Genomic DNA, 20,111 nt, shown 5'->3' on the forward strand with positions numbered 1-20,111 from the left:
AAGGGTTTACTTTAAATCTGTGATTCAGCAAGTGCCTGGCCTGCTGGCAGGATGGGGTCCTGCTCTTGGCTGTGTGGTCTTACCTCTCTGATGAGTGCCAGAGCCAGCATCAGGAAAGCAGTAAGAGCGTGTGGCCTAGAGTGAATAGAAAAGATGAGATCTGTGAGACCTTTCTCCTTTAGCAGTAACAAACAGTAATATTTCTTTGTCCAGTTTCAACTGGTTGCATCTTGAGAGTTCAACATAGCCTGATGTGAATATAAGATAAGAGCTTAAAAGTTTTCACAACTTCAAACAAGCATTTCTTTTGTGCTGTGCTAATGTTTATCTTCATTATGGATACTGAGATTGCCTGAAACTTTTTTCAGTTAAGTACAAAAGATTAGAAAATTGATTTAACTGATAAAGAAGTTGAGTTGAGATTCCTGGGCAGATCTTGGTAACAAACTCCAACAGTTTAGCTTTCACAAAGCACCTGGAATTCAAAGGTCAGGCTGACCGCTAAACATCTTTCTCTCTGTATGTATCTGAGATCACTTATCACCTGCAAAATTCTAAGTTTTACTGACCAGATGTTGGCCAGTGATTTTATTGATTACATCTAGATCATTGCAAAGTTAATGTGTTCTAGCAGGCAGTAGCAAATCCTTAGTTCAGCTAATTCAGCTTCCTAATCAGCAACATTATTATTAGCGATGGTCAGACTTCAACAGACTCTGTCATGAATGTGAGCATGCAATTCATTTCAGATGGAAAGTGAGAGAAATGCTTTTACTGTCTTGGATATTTGTTAGAAACATGTGTTTATGCTCCGGCAACAAGAATTTGAGAGTGGGGTTTTTCATTCCCTTTCACTTACTCTTCCTGCTCTCTACTGCCCCTTTTTTTTTTTTTCTTTTTTTTTTCTTAAATGGTTGGGCTGAATCAGGCAGGATGAAATCTTGGCAGATGACCCTTCTTTCCTTGCTGGTTTTACTTACTTATTTAGCTTCAAACTTACCGGTTTCTTAATATCACTTTTATTCAGCAACCTTATGTATTGGGGAAGGAAGCCCAAATAGTAGGGAAATACTCATAGAGCACAGGTCAATGATTAAAGTAATTGGACTGAAATTCTGTCTTTATCTGCATTCAGTTCTGGCACTGAGTACAGTCAGTTTGAAGAATAGTCTTGGATTTCTCTTGGTTTGTTATGTGGCATATACGCTTTTTTCCTCTTTGGTCATTTTCCTAAAAGTCTGAAGTTTGTTGTATATTACGGGAAAGTGTTACTGTGGCTTGTGGTTATAGCAATTAAACATCTGTTTTGTTGACTCTCTGGAGACACCATCTATTATGTGGCTGCCCACCACAATATGGGATTAGCGTTGACTTCCTGTCCTATATTATTGTGATGCAAGAAGGTTTTTGAATAGCAAGTGGTGTAGGAGATGAGACTGGTTCATTCGATTCTTTAATATGGCAGTCTTTTAAATAGGTCATTACAATTGGAATTCTTGCTAAAAGTTACCCTTGTAAAATCTTCATTATTTATTTTACTCTTAAAATGGAGCGTACTATATGAAAACAATCTCTCTCTTTTTTTTTTCTTTTTTTTAATGACTGTGGATGGTCATGGATCTTTGTTTTTTAAAAAAATCTGAATTAAAGCATTCCATTAACAGAATATATGTATCTGCTCAGAATTTCCTGTAATCAAAATAAAATGCATTTAGTAAGGAACAGTGCCATCTATTTTTTAGATATCAAAGAGAGAGAAATATGTTGTCTGTTCCTTCATTCATTAAACCTCAAAGATTATGCTAGTTAAAATAACATACATGTTAAAAACCATAGTTTCCTTAAAACATGGTTTGTCTCAGATGTGTTGAGTATGCGTAAGTGGGGCTCTTGGTTGCCTTTTTTTGTGTTTATTTGATTCTTCTTTGTTTAGACTAGTTACAGGTTGCTTCTCAGCATTGTCATGTGTGTTTGGTTAATAGGGAAGAAAATCAAATTTCAGTTCCTTACTTGTAATGTGATTTTCATCATGGGACCATCCCGGGTAGCTGTACTGTTTCCGTTGAGGCATAAGTGTGGACCAGTCAGAATGTGATGGGCATTTATTGACATATAATTGTAATGAAAGTAGTTTCTTGTCTCTCGGTCTTGAAATACAAGCATATCTTTTGATTTGTGTTCTATCTTTAGGAAGATCTGAGGTTGCAGTGTTGCTGTCTGGCCACCAGATAGAGACTGAAGCTTGTGCCATAGGATTTTTCTTTTTCTCCCTGCCCCCCCCCCCCCCCCTTTTTTTTTTTAATTTTTTTTTTTTTTTTTTTTTTTTTTTTTTTAGTTTCTTTTGTGGTTGAGCATTCTTTCAAGCCAAGAGGGAAATCAGTATTACCCTAGTGATAAAGAATTTGAGAGTGTTACTGTATAAAATGGATAATGACCACTTTGTTCCATAGACTTCCATCATCAGGAAGAAGGGAGCAAGAGTCTCCAAAAGGATCTTGGAAAAAGAAGAGAATGTTACAAATTTTACAATATAACAGGGGGAGGAAAAAAAGGTCAATTCTTTCTCCTCTCCCACCCAAAACTTTATGAACCCAGGACAGCAAAATAGTACCTGTTAAAAAGTTCATACAGGTTAAAGTGTGTTCTCAGAAATGTGTGACTGTCTAAATGCACAATTAAAAGCACAATTTTCAAATAAGGTACTGGCTGCAAGCAACATAGGTGTAGCCTGCAGAATTTAATTATTTATGATTAGGCAACAGCAAGAAATTAGATTTTTAATTTTTTTTCTTCCTATCAGGCTGCTTATTTCAGAGCTGAAATTAGAAGATTTTTTTTTTTTAAGTAAGCAAGCAAATTTGACTTATAAATTAGAAAATAAGCGTGAATACTTGTCCTACAAATTCCATTCCCAAATTAGAGCAACCTTACATCTGAAGAGTTGATCTGAACTGTGGAGCTCTTCCACACTAAGAGTCTTTCCTCAAAGCTCGTAACCTGTGTAACGCAGACCCTGTGCTAGTCATGTCAGCCTAGGACAGAGGCTGGTCCCTGCCAGTAGTCATGCACTGCAGCATGGTTTCTTTTACCAGCAAAGTCTACCAGTGTTCCCATGTTCCAATAACCTCTTTAAGTCCAATTAAGAAATTTAGAGGAAATACTTGCATTTGAAAAGCCTGTAACAGTGACAGTTTGGATTAGGACTAGATGCCTAGTTTAGTTGTTTAACAGTGCCATGGGAGAGAACTGAAAGAGATCATATTTAGGTGTGAATTGTTTGATGGTTCACATTTGTTTGACAGATGAAAGGAAGAAACAAAAATGTTTTGTAAATGTCAAATAGTTTGTTTAGGAAACTTTAAAACAGACTTCCCTGATGTTTACAAAATGCTGGTGCTTATAATAAGAAAGAATTAAGGAATTAATTTGGTAAACCTGCTTGAGGGAAATTGATGGTAGTGGGCATATCCAAAAGTGAATTGAATGGAACAAACATCTAGGGCGTGGCTTGGGTTAAAATTACCTGAGGGAGATTTGTATCGCATCATCTCTGAGAAACATTCCATAATCAAAAAAGACCACAAGTCAGCAGTCTTGCAGGGATGTAAAAATGTTATGTGGGCATATTTGGAGTGGTGTGCATTGAAGCTTTCAATTGCCTTTTCTTGGGAGCCTTCAGCTCCACTGAGTTTTGTACCTGTTGGGAGTCCCAGCCTCACGCAGAGGCAGTAAGCTTACTGGAAGTGTCTTGCCTTTCCCCCCTCTCTAAGTCTCTGGTTTGTTCATGCTCTGTCTTGCTTTCTCACTGCTGCTTATGCTCTCTTCTCTCCCTACCCCTTGCGGTGTGTGCATCCACTGGAGGAGAGTGTGAGCTTAGCTTTCTAGTATGGTTGCTTGGGTACCTGAGTTTGGGTCCAATTTCAGAAGCACAAACTCTCATCATCACTTCTGTTTCTGAGAATTTTTTGGGTCACTTCAATGTGATTATTTTTTTTTAATTTGGTCATTGAGCAAAAAGAGAGGTATTTGCACAGCCACCATTAAAAGTTTTAAGTAATATCATAAAAGATAGAGGAGCAGTTACGCTTTTCCAGTTTGTTTATTAATTCAGCAATAATGATACAAAAATCAGTGTCATTGTTTTCATTGATGGCTTGTGCTCTTCCCTCAGCACTGCAGGAGGCTGCTTATCAGTTTAGCTGTAATAGGAGGCAGCAGATGAGATTAAGCACTTGGAAGTGAAGAGAGTTAGGAGTGTGAGCATATTTGATGGCATGAGATGTGATAATGGGAGATCAGAGTTGTAAGGCTGAGTGTGGTAGCGCTTGGTCACCTAACCCTCTTAAATAATGAGTAAGGGAGTGGAAACAGCTTTAACATACATGAAGCAAGCTTTTCTTCAGTGGAGTTGATTAAACTTGTCCTGTGGTTTTCTGTCATTGGGAAGAGAGGGAATAGAGAGAGGCAGGTTAGGGGACCAGTCACACTAACCTCACTAGCCTCCCTTCTAGCTCCCCATCTGACACTGTCACTGGGTGAGACAGAGAAGTTGCCAGAGCTTGTCTGGTGCACGGTTGTGCTCTCAAGTAAGTGTCTGCTGATCAGGTAGTCAGCTTTAGCCAAATGAAATGGTTTGTGACTTAAGTTTTTTCTGCCTTCTCTTTACTGGGGATACTGCTCATCTCCAGCTTGCCACTTAGAAATTCTATCTTTCCAGGAACTTTACCTTCTGAGATTTCAAACAAATCTTAAGGAGGAATAGAAGTTGACTGGTAGATCCAGAATTTACATGGTCTATGTGTGCAAAGAAAAAAAAAAAAGGCACACAAATAATTTTATCACATATAAGTCTTGTTTCATCAGGAAAGCAGTAAAAAAAAAAATGGCCTGCTGCTGGAGATGTTCTTGTTTTAAATGTAGTCAATTTTAGGAAACACAAATGAGGAAAGTAACTACCTTTTCAGGGACATTGTTTTAAAACTTTTAAAGTAAGTATGATGTCCATGTGCATGCTTTAGATTTCTTTAGGTTTTCTTCAGGTTTTAGGTTTAGATTTACACCTGGATATTGCAAAGCATGGTAGACCTGAGGGGTTTTTATTTGGAATTTAATACAGTTTAAATGTGGCAAACTACCACAGTTTTCCAGTAGTTATTAATGTTAACATCCATTTGTGGTTTTAAAGTAGCTATACATTAAATACGGTTGCAGTTAATATATCAGTCATGAGGTAGAGGAGTAATGTCAGCAAGAATCTCTGTTGTCAGAAGAGCTGTATTTTTAACTGAGAGAAAAACTGTTTATTGGTATTAAGCCTGTTAGGCATAATGAGAGGAGAGGGAGGAATTTTGGGATTATATTTTTAAGTTATTAATTAAATGTATTAAAAAGTAACTTAACTAAACTGTTAATTTCTTCTGATTCCTATATTTGATTTTTTTCTTTTTTTTAATATCAGCTTAAAGAAAACAATGTTGCAATGAAATAACTCATTTCTGTGAGGAATGTCGTGATTTGGTGTAATAATTACATCATTAAAGTCCTAGCTTTTTTTCTAAGTTATGATGTGGTCATATTACAGAGGCGGATGCCCCAAACTTTCCGTGATCCAGCCACTGCTCCATTGAGGAAACTCTCCGTAGATTTGATCAAAACATACAAGCATATTAATGAGGTAAAGGCACCAGTTATCTGTGTAATGTGTATTGATGTGAAATTTTTGTTAACAGTACATTATTAAGTATGTTTTCTATGAATAATCTTGTGAAGAGATAAGAAGAATCAAGCTTTCTCTCTGTTGCTCATATCTCATTTGAGATCACTGATGTCATGGTCCTGCTTTCTGTCCAGCACATAAGAAAATTTTTATCCTGGAATTTATTTTCTGTTGTTTTATAAACAAATGTTGAGCTTTTCTGTTGCATGATAATGAAATATGAGTGGCCCAAACACACTTTTAGCTCATGCTATAAACCTTTATGAATGTGTCTAAGGACTTCTAAGAAAAATAGTAAAGTGTTTTCCCTAAATTATTTAATTAAATTTTATTGGCAAATGTAAAATATAAAAATTATGTGGTCAACATAGGAAAGCATCAGTTAGTTTCTAACTCTCTGGCAATTGTAGGGAATGTGAAGAGATTTCTGCAGGGATTACTGACTTCCTTGGAATTCTTCTCTTCCAGTCTTGTGGAAAGAGCAATTGATAACTCTCATTTCCAGGCTACTTACCATTTTTAATTTTGCTGTGTGTGTAGCATACTCTGATGTATCTTTTCTTTTTGCACCTATGAACTCTAGGGATCAGTGTTAGTACATTTCTTTAGATCTGCTTTCTGAGTTTTTAAATTATTCATCAAGACTTTGCTTTGGTATAATGACTTGACTTCAAATAGAGTGATAACAGGAGAGGATTGTTTGTTTTTCCAGTAGTAGAAGTTGCATTTTAAAATCACAGGATTGGGTATGATGGTTATAAAAGCTGATTCTGTTCTTTATTGAACTGATGTTGTAAGAAGTGCTCTTAAGCAGTATACTTCTCACATTTAGGTTTACTATGCAAAAAAAAAACGGCGGCATCAGCAGGGCCAAGGAGATGATTCCAGTCACAAAAAGGAGAGAAAAGTTTACAATGATGGCTATGATGATGACAACTATGACTATATTGTAAAAAATGGGGAGAAGTGGATGGATCGTTATGAAATTGACTCTTTAATAGGCAAAGGATCCTTTGGACAGGTAATGTGTATCAGCTGAGCAACCTGTAATTCATGTGAATCATAATATGCATTTCATTTGAAGTGGTATTCCTGTTTCATTTTGAAATTAAACTCTTTTTTCTTAATCCTGTTATACTGAGTGCCTACTCAAGACATTCGTATTTTGTGCCTTTTCTTGTTACTACAGATAACATTTGAATATATTTCAGTATGTAGATCTGGTAAAGCATTTGGCAATGAGCAAGTCCTCAGCCTTTTGCTATCAGTTCACATTTTCAGCTGTTTGGCTTGGGTTTTTAAATTAAAACAGTAGTCTAGTGCTAGGGTTTACCTATTACAAATGTTACTTAGTAACATTTGTTTTGACTGTAGCTGTAGCCAAGGCTTGAGAAAAAGACTGGAAGAGGGATGGAGCTTTTCTTTTGTTGTTTTGTTGTTTTTCTCGGATTTTGCCAGTTGTTTTACAGTGTTGGTTTTGATGATTTGATAATTGCATTTGGATATAATGCTTGCCTTAGTGAACCTCAGTGGAGCCTCAGTTGTATTTTGTGACATCACTGCAATAAACATCATGATCGGTTGTGGCTTTACTGTAGTATCAAGTAAGAGAAGAAATTTAAGAAAAGAAATTTAACTGGAAAAAACAAAAGTTCTAAAAATGTTTTCTCTGAATTCAGAAAGTGAAGAAAGCTTAGAAAGTGAGTTTTGCTGTATTTTGAAAACTTGAGAGATTTTGTTGATGTATTTGACTTTTCTCTTTCAGGTTGTAAAGGCTTATGATCGAGTGGAACAGGAGTGGGTGGCTATCAAAATAATAAAAAACAAAAAGGCTTTCTTAAACCAAGCCCAGATTGAAGTGCGACTGCTTGAGCTTATGAACAAACATGACACTGAGATGAAGTACTATATAGGTATTTCAATAGTTATTCTTCATTTTTATTTAATCATGTTATGAATATTTTAGATCTTGCTACATAGCGTAGGGTGCTTCTGGTGCTAAAGAGATGAAAAGAATAATACAACTTTTAAAGTTATTAATATTATTTAATGCAAATTTTCCAGTTTGCTTTGCAACAGGACCAGATCCAGAAGAATATATAAAATTATTTGGGATAACAGATTTGTTACTTCATAGCATTGAGATCTTTTGTAGAATTTGCTTTTTCCAGTTAATGATATGGACAGCTGAAGAAGTTGCCATGGACCAGCTTTTCCACAGAAGCTGTGATCTGTGGTAGTTTACATCTCTTTCACTACTTTGAATATATCTTAAACTATCTCAGAACTGTCATGGATGAGAGCATCCGTATTTAATATAAACCAGCATCATACAGGATTTTCATGGCTAGCTTAAACTTTTTTTGATCGTGTGTGTTTAAAAAGCTCAAAATTTTGTATAACAAAACTGAGATAAGACTTGCCCATTTATAGCTCAGGAAATATTTTAAAGCTTATAATCTTGACAGATCCTGTAGATGGGAATGCTGTTCCCTTGACTTATTATTGTAATGCTACTTGAACTTCATAATAATGAAATTAAGTCAGCTGGTATAAAAAGTTTATTAAATGTTGTCTATCCTCTGGAGTAGAGGGCAAAAGATGATGGAAGGAAAGCAACAGCATGTTGTAAAGAGAGGTGGAGAAGTATGAAGAAGAGTGATTAAGGAAAATGAAACTGGTTTTAAGCATCCTTTAGTTCATAGAAGCTGAAATACTAGCAGTTATGCTTTCCTGATTTGCATGTATATATTGGATTACTAGTTCTTCTCTCTGTAGTTTAGAAAGAAAACTTTGAAATAAAGTTAATATGCATTGATAATTTTTACCTGATGAGTATTCAGTTACATTTTAACTTGTTGTATACAATATCATCTTTATAATACATTTTATGTATTGAATGCAAAAGTTTTCAAGGTAGTTTTAACTTAAATTTATTAATAACACATTTACATAAAACAAAACTAAACTTGACAGCATACTATGTCAAAAAGATGTTTTAGGAACATTAAAGACATGACCAGTTTCAAATTAATATGCAGTAAGTAAAGATGTTATAGGCATCATCAGATAAGCTCTTGGAATTTAAAATTTTTAGAGAGTCTGTTTGTAACAACAGGTAAAATGAAATGGACCAAAACATCATATAATCTCCATCTGTGAGTTAAGGCAGGATGGCTTTATGTAGAGAGCAGTGCTGAAACAAAAAAAGGAAAAGCAAGTTCTGATAATTTTGAACAGTAGAGAAATAATATATACTGCCTTTGCTTAGGCAGGTGATTTTAGGCTTGTTTCATGCTGATTTCCATATCTGTTAGGGTGTATTTGAATAGTTCCACTTTTATTTAACACAGTGTTTAATGAACGTGACAGCATCAGTAAAGACCACAAATTGCAAAGAGATGATGTTTTGAATCAATAGCTTGTATTGTGTGCTGTGCAAACACTGATCATGGAAAACAGATCTCTAGGCACTTCACTGGAAAATATTTATAAGTATAGGAACAGTTGCTTATGAACATACTTCTGCAACAAGACTTAATTGAAGCATTCAGCATATTAGCATAAAATATAAGTTGTCTGTAGGACATGTGGACAATTCACCCTCGCATGGGCTTTCAGATACGTGATGCTGAGAATAGCTGAATAAGGCTGAAAGCATTGCAAGTATTACAATACACAGTGTGATGTAAAATGTAGTCTTCAGGAAGAACATGGTTAAATACACTGTAGCCTGATTTTTAAGGACATAAATTTTAACTGCTTACACTTCTGTGAGATCTCTTCTAGTACCTTCAAACCTTCTGATTGGTCTCCTTTAGATCTAACACAAGTGTAAGAGTGCATTAAAGTCTTCAAGTTTTGTGAAAACGGGTTGCAGAGTGGAGGAGAAATGTTCAAATGTCATGTCTTCACTGAAGGAAAAATGTGGCAAGTTCAGCTCTTATCCAAACTATTTGAGCTGTGTGGCTGTTGCAAGTGGCACTAGCTGGGCACTAGCATGCTGGAAGTTACAAATCAGTTGGAGTAGATGGTGATTCTTGCCAAGTTGGCAGGTCCAGCAAGCTTATATGGTGTAGAGAGGAATTGGAATCAAGTTTAGGAAGACCACAAGGACATGAAAAGGTGCTGGTGTGTTCATGGTGGGAGGATAGTGGAAATATGGCAAAGATGAGAAAATACGAAAGGTCTAGACAATGATGTATTGCAGGAACTGGCATCAGGGTGGAAGCAAACAGTATTATCACAGGTAAGTTGTAAGGGACACAGGAAGGACTGGCTTACAATAATGGAGAGGAAAAAAAAGTGCATAGGACACCAAGTAATGACCTTAATTGAAAGTCTGAATTCTTGTTGTGCTAATATTGGTTCAGGATTTTATTATGACAGAAAGACCGTGTTGCTTTTTATTTGAGGGCTGAATTACTTTTCCTATTTCAGTTTTGTTTTACTTGTGACAACCAACCTGAATGATTGACAGACTGGTAAACACTGCTTGCCTCCAAACAGATTAATGTGATGAATTTTTCACCTATTTCATGAGAAAAATTGATTGGGTTTGGCCTGGATTGGTTGCTTTCATAAATTGAGATTATGCCTGATTGAAATTAATATAATACCTTTAGGATATTGATCAGTTTTATTAACTGAAGTAATCAATTGAAGTCACAGCTTATAAATTGCATATATTTTAAATGAATCTGACAGTCAAATATTTTCTCTGTAAATGTAAGGGGAATTCCTAATAAATAATTCAGTCTAAAGTGCAGTATCTGCTTTGCTGTTGAGAACGCTGCTGTATGTGCAGTTTTTTCCAGTCTGCTTGGACTTGAATACGGTTTTAGCTTTAGGAGGGTGGAGAAATGAATTCTCCCCTGAACAGATCAAAAGTGTTGTGACAAAGGTTGTGTTACACGCAGTTTGCACTTCCTGTCTTTTTTGATGATTTTTTTATTTACCCGCAAATGTGTTTGCCTTTGCTAATAGGGGATTGATAGCTTATTTTGAAAAAATAGCCCTTCCCTTTATATTTTAAATAATTTTTTGGTTAATATAACTTTACTCAAATAACACTTGAGGACACTTCAGATGTGTAAAATGTCTCCCTGTACCCTAGGCATGGCAGCAATATTCCATAAATAACTATAGATCTAGGAAAAAAAAAACCCCAACCACCACTGTATTATCTTACTCCCAGGTCAACTTCCTACAAATTGATTAAAATATTTAGGCATTGTGTTGTAATTAGTATTTAATATTTCCCACACAGGGTACATGTTAATTATTTTCTTCCCCTTTTTAAAGTGCATTTGAAGCGCCACTTCATGTTCCGAAACCATCTCTGCTTAGTCTTTGAAATGCTGTCCTACAATCTGTATGATCTGTTGCGGAACACCAACTTCAGAGGTGTCTCATTGAACCTGACACGAAAATTTGCACAGCAAATGTGCACTGCACTGCTTTTTCTGGCGACTCCTGAACTTAGTATCATTCACTGTGACCTAAAACCTGAGAATATCCTGCTCTGTAACCCCAAACGAAGCGCTATCAAGATTGTTGATTTTGGCAGTTCATGTCAACTTGGACAAAGGGTGAGTATTAGTGAAAATTCTCTTTATGCTTCTGTTGGATACATATGAAAAATTTAATATTTTAAGTCATAATACCTAGATAGCTAATTTAAAATTTATTAATGATGACTTGCATGAAATAGTAACTACTTTTTACATAGGTTGTTAAAGATCAACAGCCCATAGGAGCTATAAATACGAATTTTAGTGCCATAGTAGATAAACTTTCCATCTTTCTTTTCTGCTTGGTTATGTTTTTATGCTATGTTAATGCAGAATGCATCAGGACCTGATTGTAGAAGTCTGCAGTGCTAATAGATAAAATATTATTTTACTGTTTTCTTATTTCATATGTATGACTCTTTCTACTTTAGCACGTCCTCTATTTAGTGTGCCATGGAGATAGGATATTTGGGGGTTGAGACAGTGCAGTAGATGGCTTTTAAAGATACTGGTTATAACTAACACATTTTTACAAACACTTCAGCAACTGTGGAAAGACTAAATTGAGTTTAGTGGTGGTATTACTTCGAGTAAAGATGCATACGTGCAAAGCGTTTCCAGGACAAAGGGCTGAATTGCTTTCTGTTGGCAGTTCTTCAGATTAGGATAGATCTGTACTATTAAATAGTAGTCAAAAAATTTGTAATTGTGTCCTGTTGTTCATGTACTTTGAAGATGAGTGCATTTTTTTATTTGAGCTGTTAGAATCTGTGGACCATAGTCTGTTCAGCATAGCCAATTAGCTCTATATTTGCTTTAAGAAATGTTAGAATAGATACAATAACTATTAAGATCATAAATAATTCTGCCTGGATGCCAAAGCCTCTGTTTTCTTTAGAAAGAGCTTTGAATCATATTCCTCAAGTGTTTGATTTGTACTGACCATTTGCTCACCAAGAAGTTTATCAGGATGTCCTGTTCATCTTGCACCTTATAGTCCTGGTACAAATAGACTCTTTCCTGGTTGAAAGAATTATATTTGGCTGAACAATCAACTGCTTATATTCAGGATGCCTGTGCTTTAGTTGTTTGTACTGAAAAAAAATAATTGTTAGCTAGAGAGGTAAGGAAGACTTCTATAGATAGAAGCTGGACTTAGTTTCTTTGAAAAAAGGATTTTGAGCCTTCCCAGGTCCATTGTGTACCTTTTGGCAATTTTACCTATAAATTTGTGAATGATATCTTTTTGCTTTGAGAAAGCTGGATGTTAAAAAAAAAAAAAAAAACAACCAAAAAACCTCCCCAAAATAAGCAACATATGCAAAAGAGGTGAGGTTTCAGAAGTATGCCTAGTAATACTGCAGATTCCCTTATATGGGAAGAATTAAGAAACTTCATGGACTAACTTTAACAGAAGTCCCCCAATCCTCTGTTGAGGAGTTGGGACTGGCCAGTAGCATGCCGTTGCTTTTTCCCATAATAAGTTTGGGAAGAGCAGGTCAGAATATTGAACATGTTTTGAAAGCAGTGGTGAGACATATATTTAGATTTATAAAAGGACCTTTTGCTATAAACTAGAAACTTTTCAGCCTGGGATGAAGGAAGACACCAGGAGGTGAAATGAGATCTAGATTGTTTAGGTCAAGAATAAGATAATTTTGAGATGTTAAGAAGCACAAATACAAAAACCTAGTGTAATTACTCATTAAATTTAAGTTAAAAAGTGGTAACGAAATATCAATACCTTTGTGGAAAATGCTGCATAAAATTGCATGTTACTTGGAATACATAGTATGGTTCTGTTTGAGATACTTTTTTTTTTTGTTTGGTTGTTTTTTCTTAAGGGTTTTAGAGGTTTGGGGTTTTTTTGGGGGGGGGGGGGGAGGAGTTGTTTGGTTTGTTTTTTTTTAATATGCTTATGTTTAAGCCAGTCTCCAGTTTAGAATCAAGACAGAATTACCTGTCTTGTGAAATGAGCAGGATAGTTGGGGGTGGAAGGAGGTTGCTTTCTCCTTTGTGTTGTTTTCCAGTTCCTGGAATCACCTGATAATTTCATCTCATTTCATCACATCGTAATTGTGGCTTTCGATCTTTTACTATTGGTTTTGTCTGAAGCGTTATGTGATTCTGATGTGGCTTGTGGAATATTTTTTCTTAGGGTGATATCAGACTAAAATTTTGTTGTATGATTACCTGTAATTGCATGAGATTACACTCATCAACCCTAAAGTGTAAAATACTGACATCATAAGTGAATCTGCACTTTTCTTTCCTCCCCTGAGAGACTGTGAATGCTAGAATTTTCTTAAGAATTAACATTTACATATTTTTATTAATGTAATGTATAGATACTTTTTAGTACCACCAATACCTTGGCTTTCCCTATACCAAAAATGTATTTCATGATAGTTCTGTTTTGTAATACCGAATCATAATAGTGCTCTTTGGATGCTGTGTATTACCTTTAGATGCTTTTATTTCAGATATACCAATATATCCAGAGTCGTTTTTATCGATCACCAGAGGTGCTACTGGGAATGCCTTATGATCTTGCAATTGATATGTGGTCCCTTGGGTGTATTTTAGTTGAGATGCACACTGGAGAGCCTCTTTTTAGTGGGGCAAATGAGGTATGCAGCTATATTACGGTACAAGTAATTTGATTTTTTTTGTTTGGTTGGTTGTTGTTCATTCTCATCATGACTTTCATCTGTTTAATTGTAATGCATAAGTTAGAGAGGTCTAGTAATTATAAAATGAATAAACATCAATGACAGCAATTACTTTTGTCAGAACTCTAAATTGCCTGTTAATAATTTTCTGTTTCTGGGTCTTCCCTCTTACTCCTTATTTACTAATCTGTTTTGTACATGCTGGATTTTTCTTAAACTCACAATTAATTTAGAACTAGTCTGGGTAGTTAACATTTGCTTCCCATGTGACTAGAATCTGTCACACTGCTCAGCTGTCTGCCACATGTTCTTCACAAATATTCTTTGTTTGGAACAGGTGGATCAAATGAATAAAATAGTGGAAGTTTTGGGGATACCACCTACCCACATCCTTGACCAAGCACCAAAAGCAAGAAAGTTCTTTGAGAAGTTGCCAGACGGCACTTGGAACTTGAAGAAGACCAAAGATGGAAAAAGGGTAGGTTACATAACTAGGATGATAATATGGACTGTTTCTTTAAATAAAAAAAAAAAGTGAGGTGTTACTTTGTTTTACCTCTCTCTTACTGAAAATGTAGCTTTAGTGTTGTTTATTGTTGTTCCATGTTGTAAGACAGGCTCATTAAACAGCACTTTTTGTAGTGCTGAATAGTTCCTTACTTTTATTTGACTTACTTCCTTTTATGGCATGTTTAAACTGTGCACATCCAAGGATTAATATGTAACTTGATTTCAAGCAATTTCTAACTTCCCAACAGGAATACAAACCACCTGGAACTCGTAAACTTCACAATATACTGGGAGTGGAAACAGGAGGACCAGGTGGACGTCGTGCTGGGGAATCGGGTCATACTGTAGCTGACTACTTGAAGTTCAAAGACCTCATCTTAAGGATGCTTGATTATGACCCTAAGACACGAATTCAACCTTATTATGCCCTACAGCATAGTTTCTTTAAGAAAACAGCAGACGAAGGTACAAACACAAGTAACAGTGTGTCTACGAGTCCTGCCATGGAGCAGTCACAGTCTTCAGGAACCACCTCTAGTACATCTTCAAGCTCAGGTAAGTTTTTCTCATTAACAGATACGCATCAAAGGAGTCTTTCCCAGATAAATGTTCGTTCTCTCTATCCCCCCCCCCCCCCCCCCCCCCCCCTTCCTCTCATTAAAAAGCAATTGTGTCACTCATGCTCGTCAAAACAATTATTTTAGTCAGCTGCAACAGGTAACTGCCCCAACAAAAAATAAAAAGTAGATGAGAAAAAATGTGAGTGATTATCATAGGTCTTGTATTTTTACCTTGAAGCAAATATCTTCATGTTGTCATTGTTTTACAGCTTACTTTTAATTTTGTGTCTCTATTTATTGTGCATGTTATGATTTTACAGGTGGATCTTCTGGAACAAGCAACAGTGGAAGGGCACGGTCAGACCCCACACACCAGCATCGACATAGTGGTGGACACTTCACTGCTGCTGTTCAAGCTATGGACTGTGAAACACACAGCCCACAGGTATGCTTAAGTAGAGCTTTTGTCTGTATGATTTATATGAATTTTCTGAGAATATTGAATCCCTAAAACTAAGTAGCACTTTCATGTCTAGATTGAAGTGGTTGAGACATGGAACTAGCCATCAGATTTGTTTTGGTTTTTTTTACCCTCAGCTCTTTTATAGTCCTTTGGACATTAGGTCAGTCACTTAGGCAAAAATACTGCAGGCAGCTGTAAAAATGTTCATGGATTCTGCAGAGGTGAAAGTTTTGTATTAGTAGCAGTAAGTCAGGTGGAGGTGTCAATGCTTCATCTTACACAGGGTGTAAGCGTACACAGAACTATGCATCTCCCAACCCAGTGAAGAACTAGCTTGTACATCAGTGGACTCTGCTGGAGTTCTTATTTCTATTTTATGGTGTTCAGGTACTTGACCAACATTATCTTTGATGAATTAGTGTTTATTCAGTAGTTCTTGGAAAGAAGCAACAACTCATTTATTAACTACAAATAATTCAGTAATATTTTTATTTTAGTACAGAACAGATAAAAATATAAATTCTTCCAAGCAGACAATTTAGTTTATGCAACAAATTGGTGTGTTGCTATTTTAGTAATCTTTACTCAGCTGTGTTCTTCAGAGGTGTGAGTAGCACTCCTCTAATGCTGTTGACACTATTCAAGATGTGAACTACAACATATTAATTTAGCTTAGTATGCTCATTGTATTCAGAGGCCTGAGTCAGAGATCAGGGCCTTATTGTTCTAGGTGTTGTACAAATAGCATCTTGTTTATTACTACTATTATGTAAAGCTGCGTCTATAATTTTGACAGTAAGGTCACATATTGGACCTCCTTAAACTGTTTGTTTGAAAAAAGCATCCAGAATGTGAACTCATCTTTCTTATGGTATATTTAGAAAAGGGTATTAGAAATTCTGCTTAACTACATGCTTACATTTCTAGACTAATTTTGCAACTGCAAGGTTTGGTTAACTCTTTTAATATTTAGCATAAACATTAATAACTTAATCTCTCTCATATATTGCAAATGGATAGATTTGAGTAAGCATTTTAATTTTTATTTTGCTTATTAACATAGGTTCGACAACAGTTTCCTCCTCCAATTGGTTGGACAGCCACTGAAGCTCCTACACAGGTCACTGTTGAAAACCATCCAGTTCAAGAAACCACCTTCCATGTAACCCCTCAACAACAGAATGCATTACATCATCATCACGGAAATAGCTCTCACCACCACCACCACCATCACCACCACCACCACCATCATGGACAGCAAGCCTTGGGTAGCCGGACCAGGCCAAGAGTCTACAATTCTCCAACAAACAGCTCCTCCACCCAGGATTCTATGGAGGTGGGTCACAGTCACCACTCCATGACATCCCTGTCTTCCTCAACTACTTCTTCCTCTACATCTTCCTCCTCTACTGGTAACCAAGGCAATCAGGCCTATCAGAACCGCCCAGTGGCTGCTAATACCTTGGACTTTGGACAAAATGGAGCTATGGACATGAATTTAACAGTCTACTCTAATCCGCGCCAAGAAACTGGCATAGCTGGACATCCAACATACCAGTTTTCTGCTAATACAGGTCCTGCTCATTACATGACTGAAGGACACCTTGCAATGAGGCAAGGAATTGATAGAGAAGAGTCTCCCATGACAGGAGTTTGTGTTCAGCAAAGTCCTGTGGCTAGCTCGTGACTAAACTGAAACTAAGTTTGTTTCTTGTGTGTTTTTATAGAAGTGGTGTTTTTCCAAAAACAAAGTGCAAAGCTGCTTGAATCAGAAGGAGATAAACTCACTGAACCGCTACAGGAGGGCAAAGCTGACTATTTTTTTAAACTTGAAAAGATTGCAAAGGGACAATGAAGTTTTTTTTTGTTGGTTTTTTGGGGTTTTTTTTTTTGGTTGGTTTTGTTTTTTTTTTTTTTGTTTTTTTTTTTTTTTAAAAGAGCCATGTCTGGACCCACCTTAACGGATAGCTTAGTGGTGTTCACCTTTTGCTTCCCCCATTTTAACTTGCCACAACCTAGTCATAGTTTGGTTTTGGGGGAGGGTGGTTTTTTTTGGTCTCATTCAACAGGGGTTATTGTTCAAATGTTAGTTGTAGTTGCAAACTAGTTTCTTTTTAAAGGCATTGCACATGATTTATAAAAAGGCCCTTTGAAGTTTTTTGGTGGGAGGGGAGTGAGTAATATATATATATATTTTTTTTAGTTCCCCAAACAAACATGGGCACAGAAATGCAGTACTGTAAGAAAGAGGGACCTTCAGATTACACAAATATATATTCTTCAGCTGTAAAAAGGGACGGTTGTAATGGAGTTTGTAAGGCACATTAAGCATGCTAAGTGGCGGTGATCAGAACTCTCCTTTTCTGAATCTACTGAGGATCAAAGCAGCAATTGTAATGGGATTCTGTGGGTCTCATATTTTGGAGACCACAGTCAGTTAGTATTGAAATATGACTGGTTTCATAACTGAGGTGCACTGAGAAGCAATCAACGGGTCGGTCCTGGCCAGTCCTGGGGAGGTCTAAGTGGTGGTCTTTGGGATAACCTTTGGCCTTATGGATTTGGACTCTTAAGTTAGAAGAGCCTACCATTTCAGATGCAATCACTTTTGGACATGCTTTTGCAGACAGTCCTTAATGCTGAAAACACAGAGAATGGGTAATTCAAGAGGCCTTTCTTTTAAAATAGACTTTTGTGACCCACTTATTGTAAGGTATTGCAAGGTCACTTTGCGTGTGTCATAAAGTTGACTTTCTTATTGGTTGAAGGTCACAGGAGTAGTGGTTTGCGTTTGATGGAAATAGCTACAACTGTGTCCCTTCCTGCTTTTTACTTTTTTCTTTTGCTTTTTCTCGGCACGTGGTTTCTCCACCATTACTTCTGCACAAAGACGTCTTCTGTTCATCCTGAACATTTTTAAAAATGCAGAATTTTATGTGACTGCTTTTTTGCCTCACAATTATGCTGTGAATTTTACAAAAATTTATTTTCTTTTTTGATAATTTATTGTACCAAAGCTGTTTTTATAGCACATAGATGTCTGTAACCAATAATGTAGCAGTTCTGCACTTTGACACAAGGTGTAACTAGACCATTTTTAAATGTCAGTTGAAAATTATGGCTGTACTATTGCTTAAACAAAACTGGAACTGTTGTTGAATTCATAGCCAATACATTTACAGCAATCTGTGTACTGAACATAATAGATTGACATCTACTTCGAGACTATAACATCTGTTACATTATAAATGTGTTCAGGCTTCTGAAGGTAAAAGGGACACTAGATCCAGAAGCTATGAAACCAGCAGTTGACTCTTGTATTCCTTATTAACATAATTGTAAACTTGAAGGCAAGACCTTGATTGCATGAACAGGTCCAAAAATAGTCTGAGTAAAGCAAAACACTCACATGAGATCTGAAGTTAGCAGGCTGTATTTAACAGGTGCCTAATTTTTGGGTAATGCTGCCTTAATATAACACAGTCAGCTTGGCAGTTGCAAAATTTACGGGCCCATTCAGAGATTTATTTGTATGAAAAGTAAAAGCTCCGTGAAGAACATTTGAAAGAATAAGGGTAATTCATTGGTTGCCCATCCCAGATTAACGTTGTTTGCCCATTATATATTACAGAAGCAGTGATCTACCTCTGCCAGTAAGCCCTTTTAAAAGTTAATTTAGCATAAAATTCGGAGTTCATACTGGTCAATTCCATGCGGCTAAGTCATTTTTTCAGACTAAAAGGTGGAATTTTTTATACTTACAGTGGCAACGCAGCAGCTGACTACCAGGTAAATGGGAATGAATACTTGGGTTTACCATTTTTTTGTAAATCATGATTTTTTTAATCAAGCGATCCATATTTCTTTTGTATTGACACGTCAACCCTGTGGATGAAAGTGGGGTTTTTTTTCTGTTTTCTTTTTGGTTTTATTTTTAAACTCAGTAATTCAGAGAAGTTTACAGGACTTGGAAGGCTGTCACCTTAGAAACAGGATGCTGAGTTTAGCAATATGAAAAGGAATCCAGTACTTACTGCTGTCCAGGAATATAAGGGTAATATGAAATCTGGGTAATTTTTGTGTGCGCAGGTTGCCACACCTTAGCAAGCGCCAAAAAATAAAGCCGTTTAAAAAAAAATCTACATAAAGAAGAAATCATAAAATCCAGTGCTTCTGCATACTGTGTTATGTTACAGTCCAGTTTTGTGTGCTTTACTACACAGTTTGGTTACAGGACTTCTGTGCATTGTAAACATAAACAGCATGGAAAAGGTTAAATACCTGTGTTCAGATTGTAAGATCTAGTCCGGACTTGCTGTGTATATTGTAACGTTAAATGAAAAGACAAGCCCTTTGTATTATAGTCATGCAGTCTTATGTATGATAAACAGTTGAATAATTTGTCCTCAGACTCTTTACTGTGCTTTTTAAAAAAAAAAGAGTAATTTAAGAAAAAATGTAAACATAGTAAATCTTCCTATGCAATTAACCTACTCCAAGCCATGGTATGGTAGGTATAATTATACTATAATATGTAAATATCAGATACATTGAAACAGACTTAAAAATATGAAAGTAAAAGTTGGAGGCATAACAGATAATTTTGAGTTTTTAATTGAAACAGCAAGGTATACTAATCATTGATGTATGAACACAGCTCTGCTTGATTCTGATGGA

General features: G+C 36.1%; 2 protein-coding genes across 5 annotated transcripts in view; both read left to right on the top strand.

Moving 5' to 3' along the window:
- DYRK1A (dual specificity tyrosine phosphorylation regulated kinase 1A) overlaps window positions 1-19,843 on the top strand; it is an 89,449-nt gene extending 69,606 nt beyond the window's left edge. For all 4 annotated transcript variants that reach the window (XM_049835283.1, XM_049835281.1, XM_049835282.1 and 1 more), the window contains 9 exons: window positions 5,582-5,674; window positions 6,549-6,737; window positions 7,482-7,629; window positions 11,021-11,307; window positions 13,713-13,859; window positions 14,239-14,379; window positions 14,660-14,966; window positions 15,292-15,416; window positions 16,498-19,843. In XM_049835283.1, coding sequence (XP_049691240.1) covers window positions 5,582-5,674; window positions 6,549-6,737; window positions 7,482-7,629; window positions 11,021-11,307; window positions 13,713-13,859; window positions 14,239-14,379; window positions 14,660-14,966; window positions 15,292-15,416; window positions 16,498-17,121 — 2,061 coding nt within the window. In that variant the 3' untranslated portion in view covers window positions 17,122-19,843. The remainder of the gene's footprint in view (window positions 1-5,581; window positions 5,675-6,548; window positions 6,738-7,481; window positions 7,630-11,020; window positions 11,308-13,712; window positions 13,860-14,238; window positions 14,380-14,659; window positions 14,967-15,291; window positions 15,417-16,497) is intronic.
- TTC3 (tetratricopeptide repeat domain 3) overlaps window positions 1-20,111 on the top strand; it is a 255,764-nt gene that overhangs the window by 183,700 nt on the left and 51,953 nt on the right. The window lies entirely within an intron of this gene.

The sequence above is a fragment of the Accipiter gentilis genome, chromosome 32 (assembly GCF_929443795.1).
Source record: "Accipiter gentilis chromosome 32, bAccGen1.1, whole genome shotgun sequence".
Taxonomy (NCBI): Eukaryota; Metazoa; Chordata; class Aves; order Accipitriformes; family Accipitridae; genus Astur; species Astur gentilis.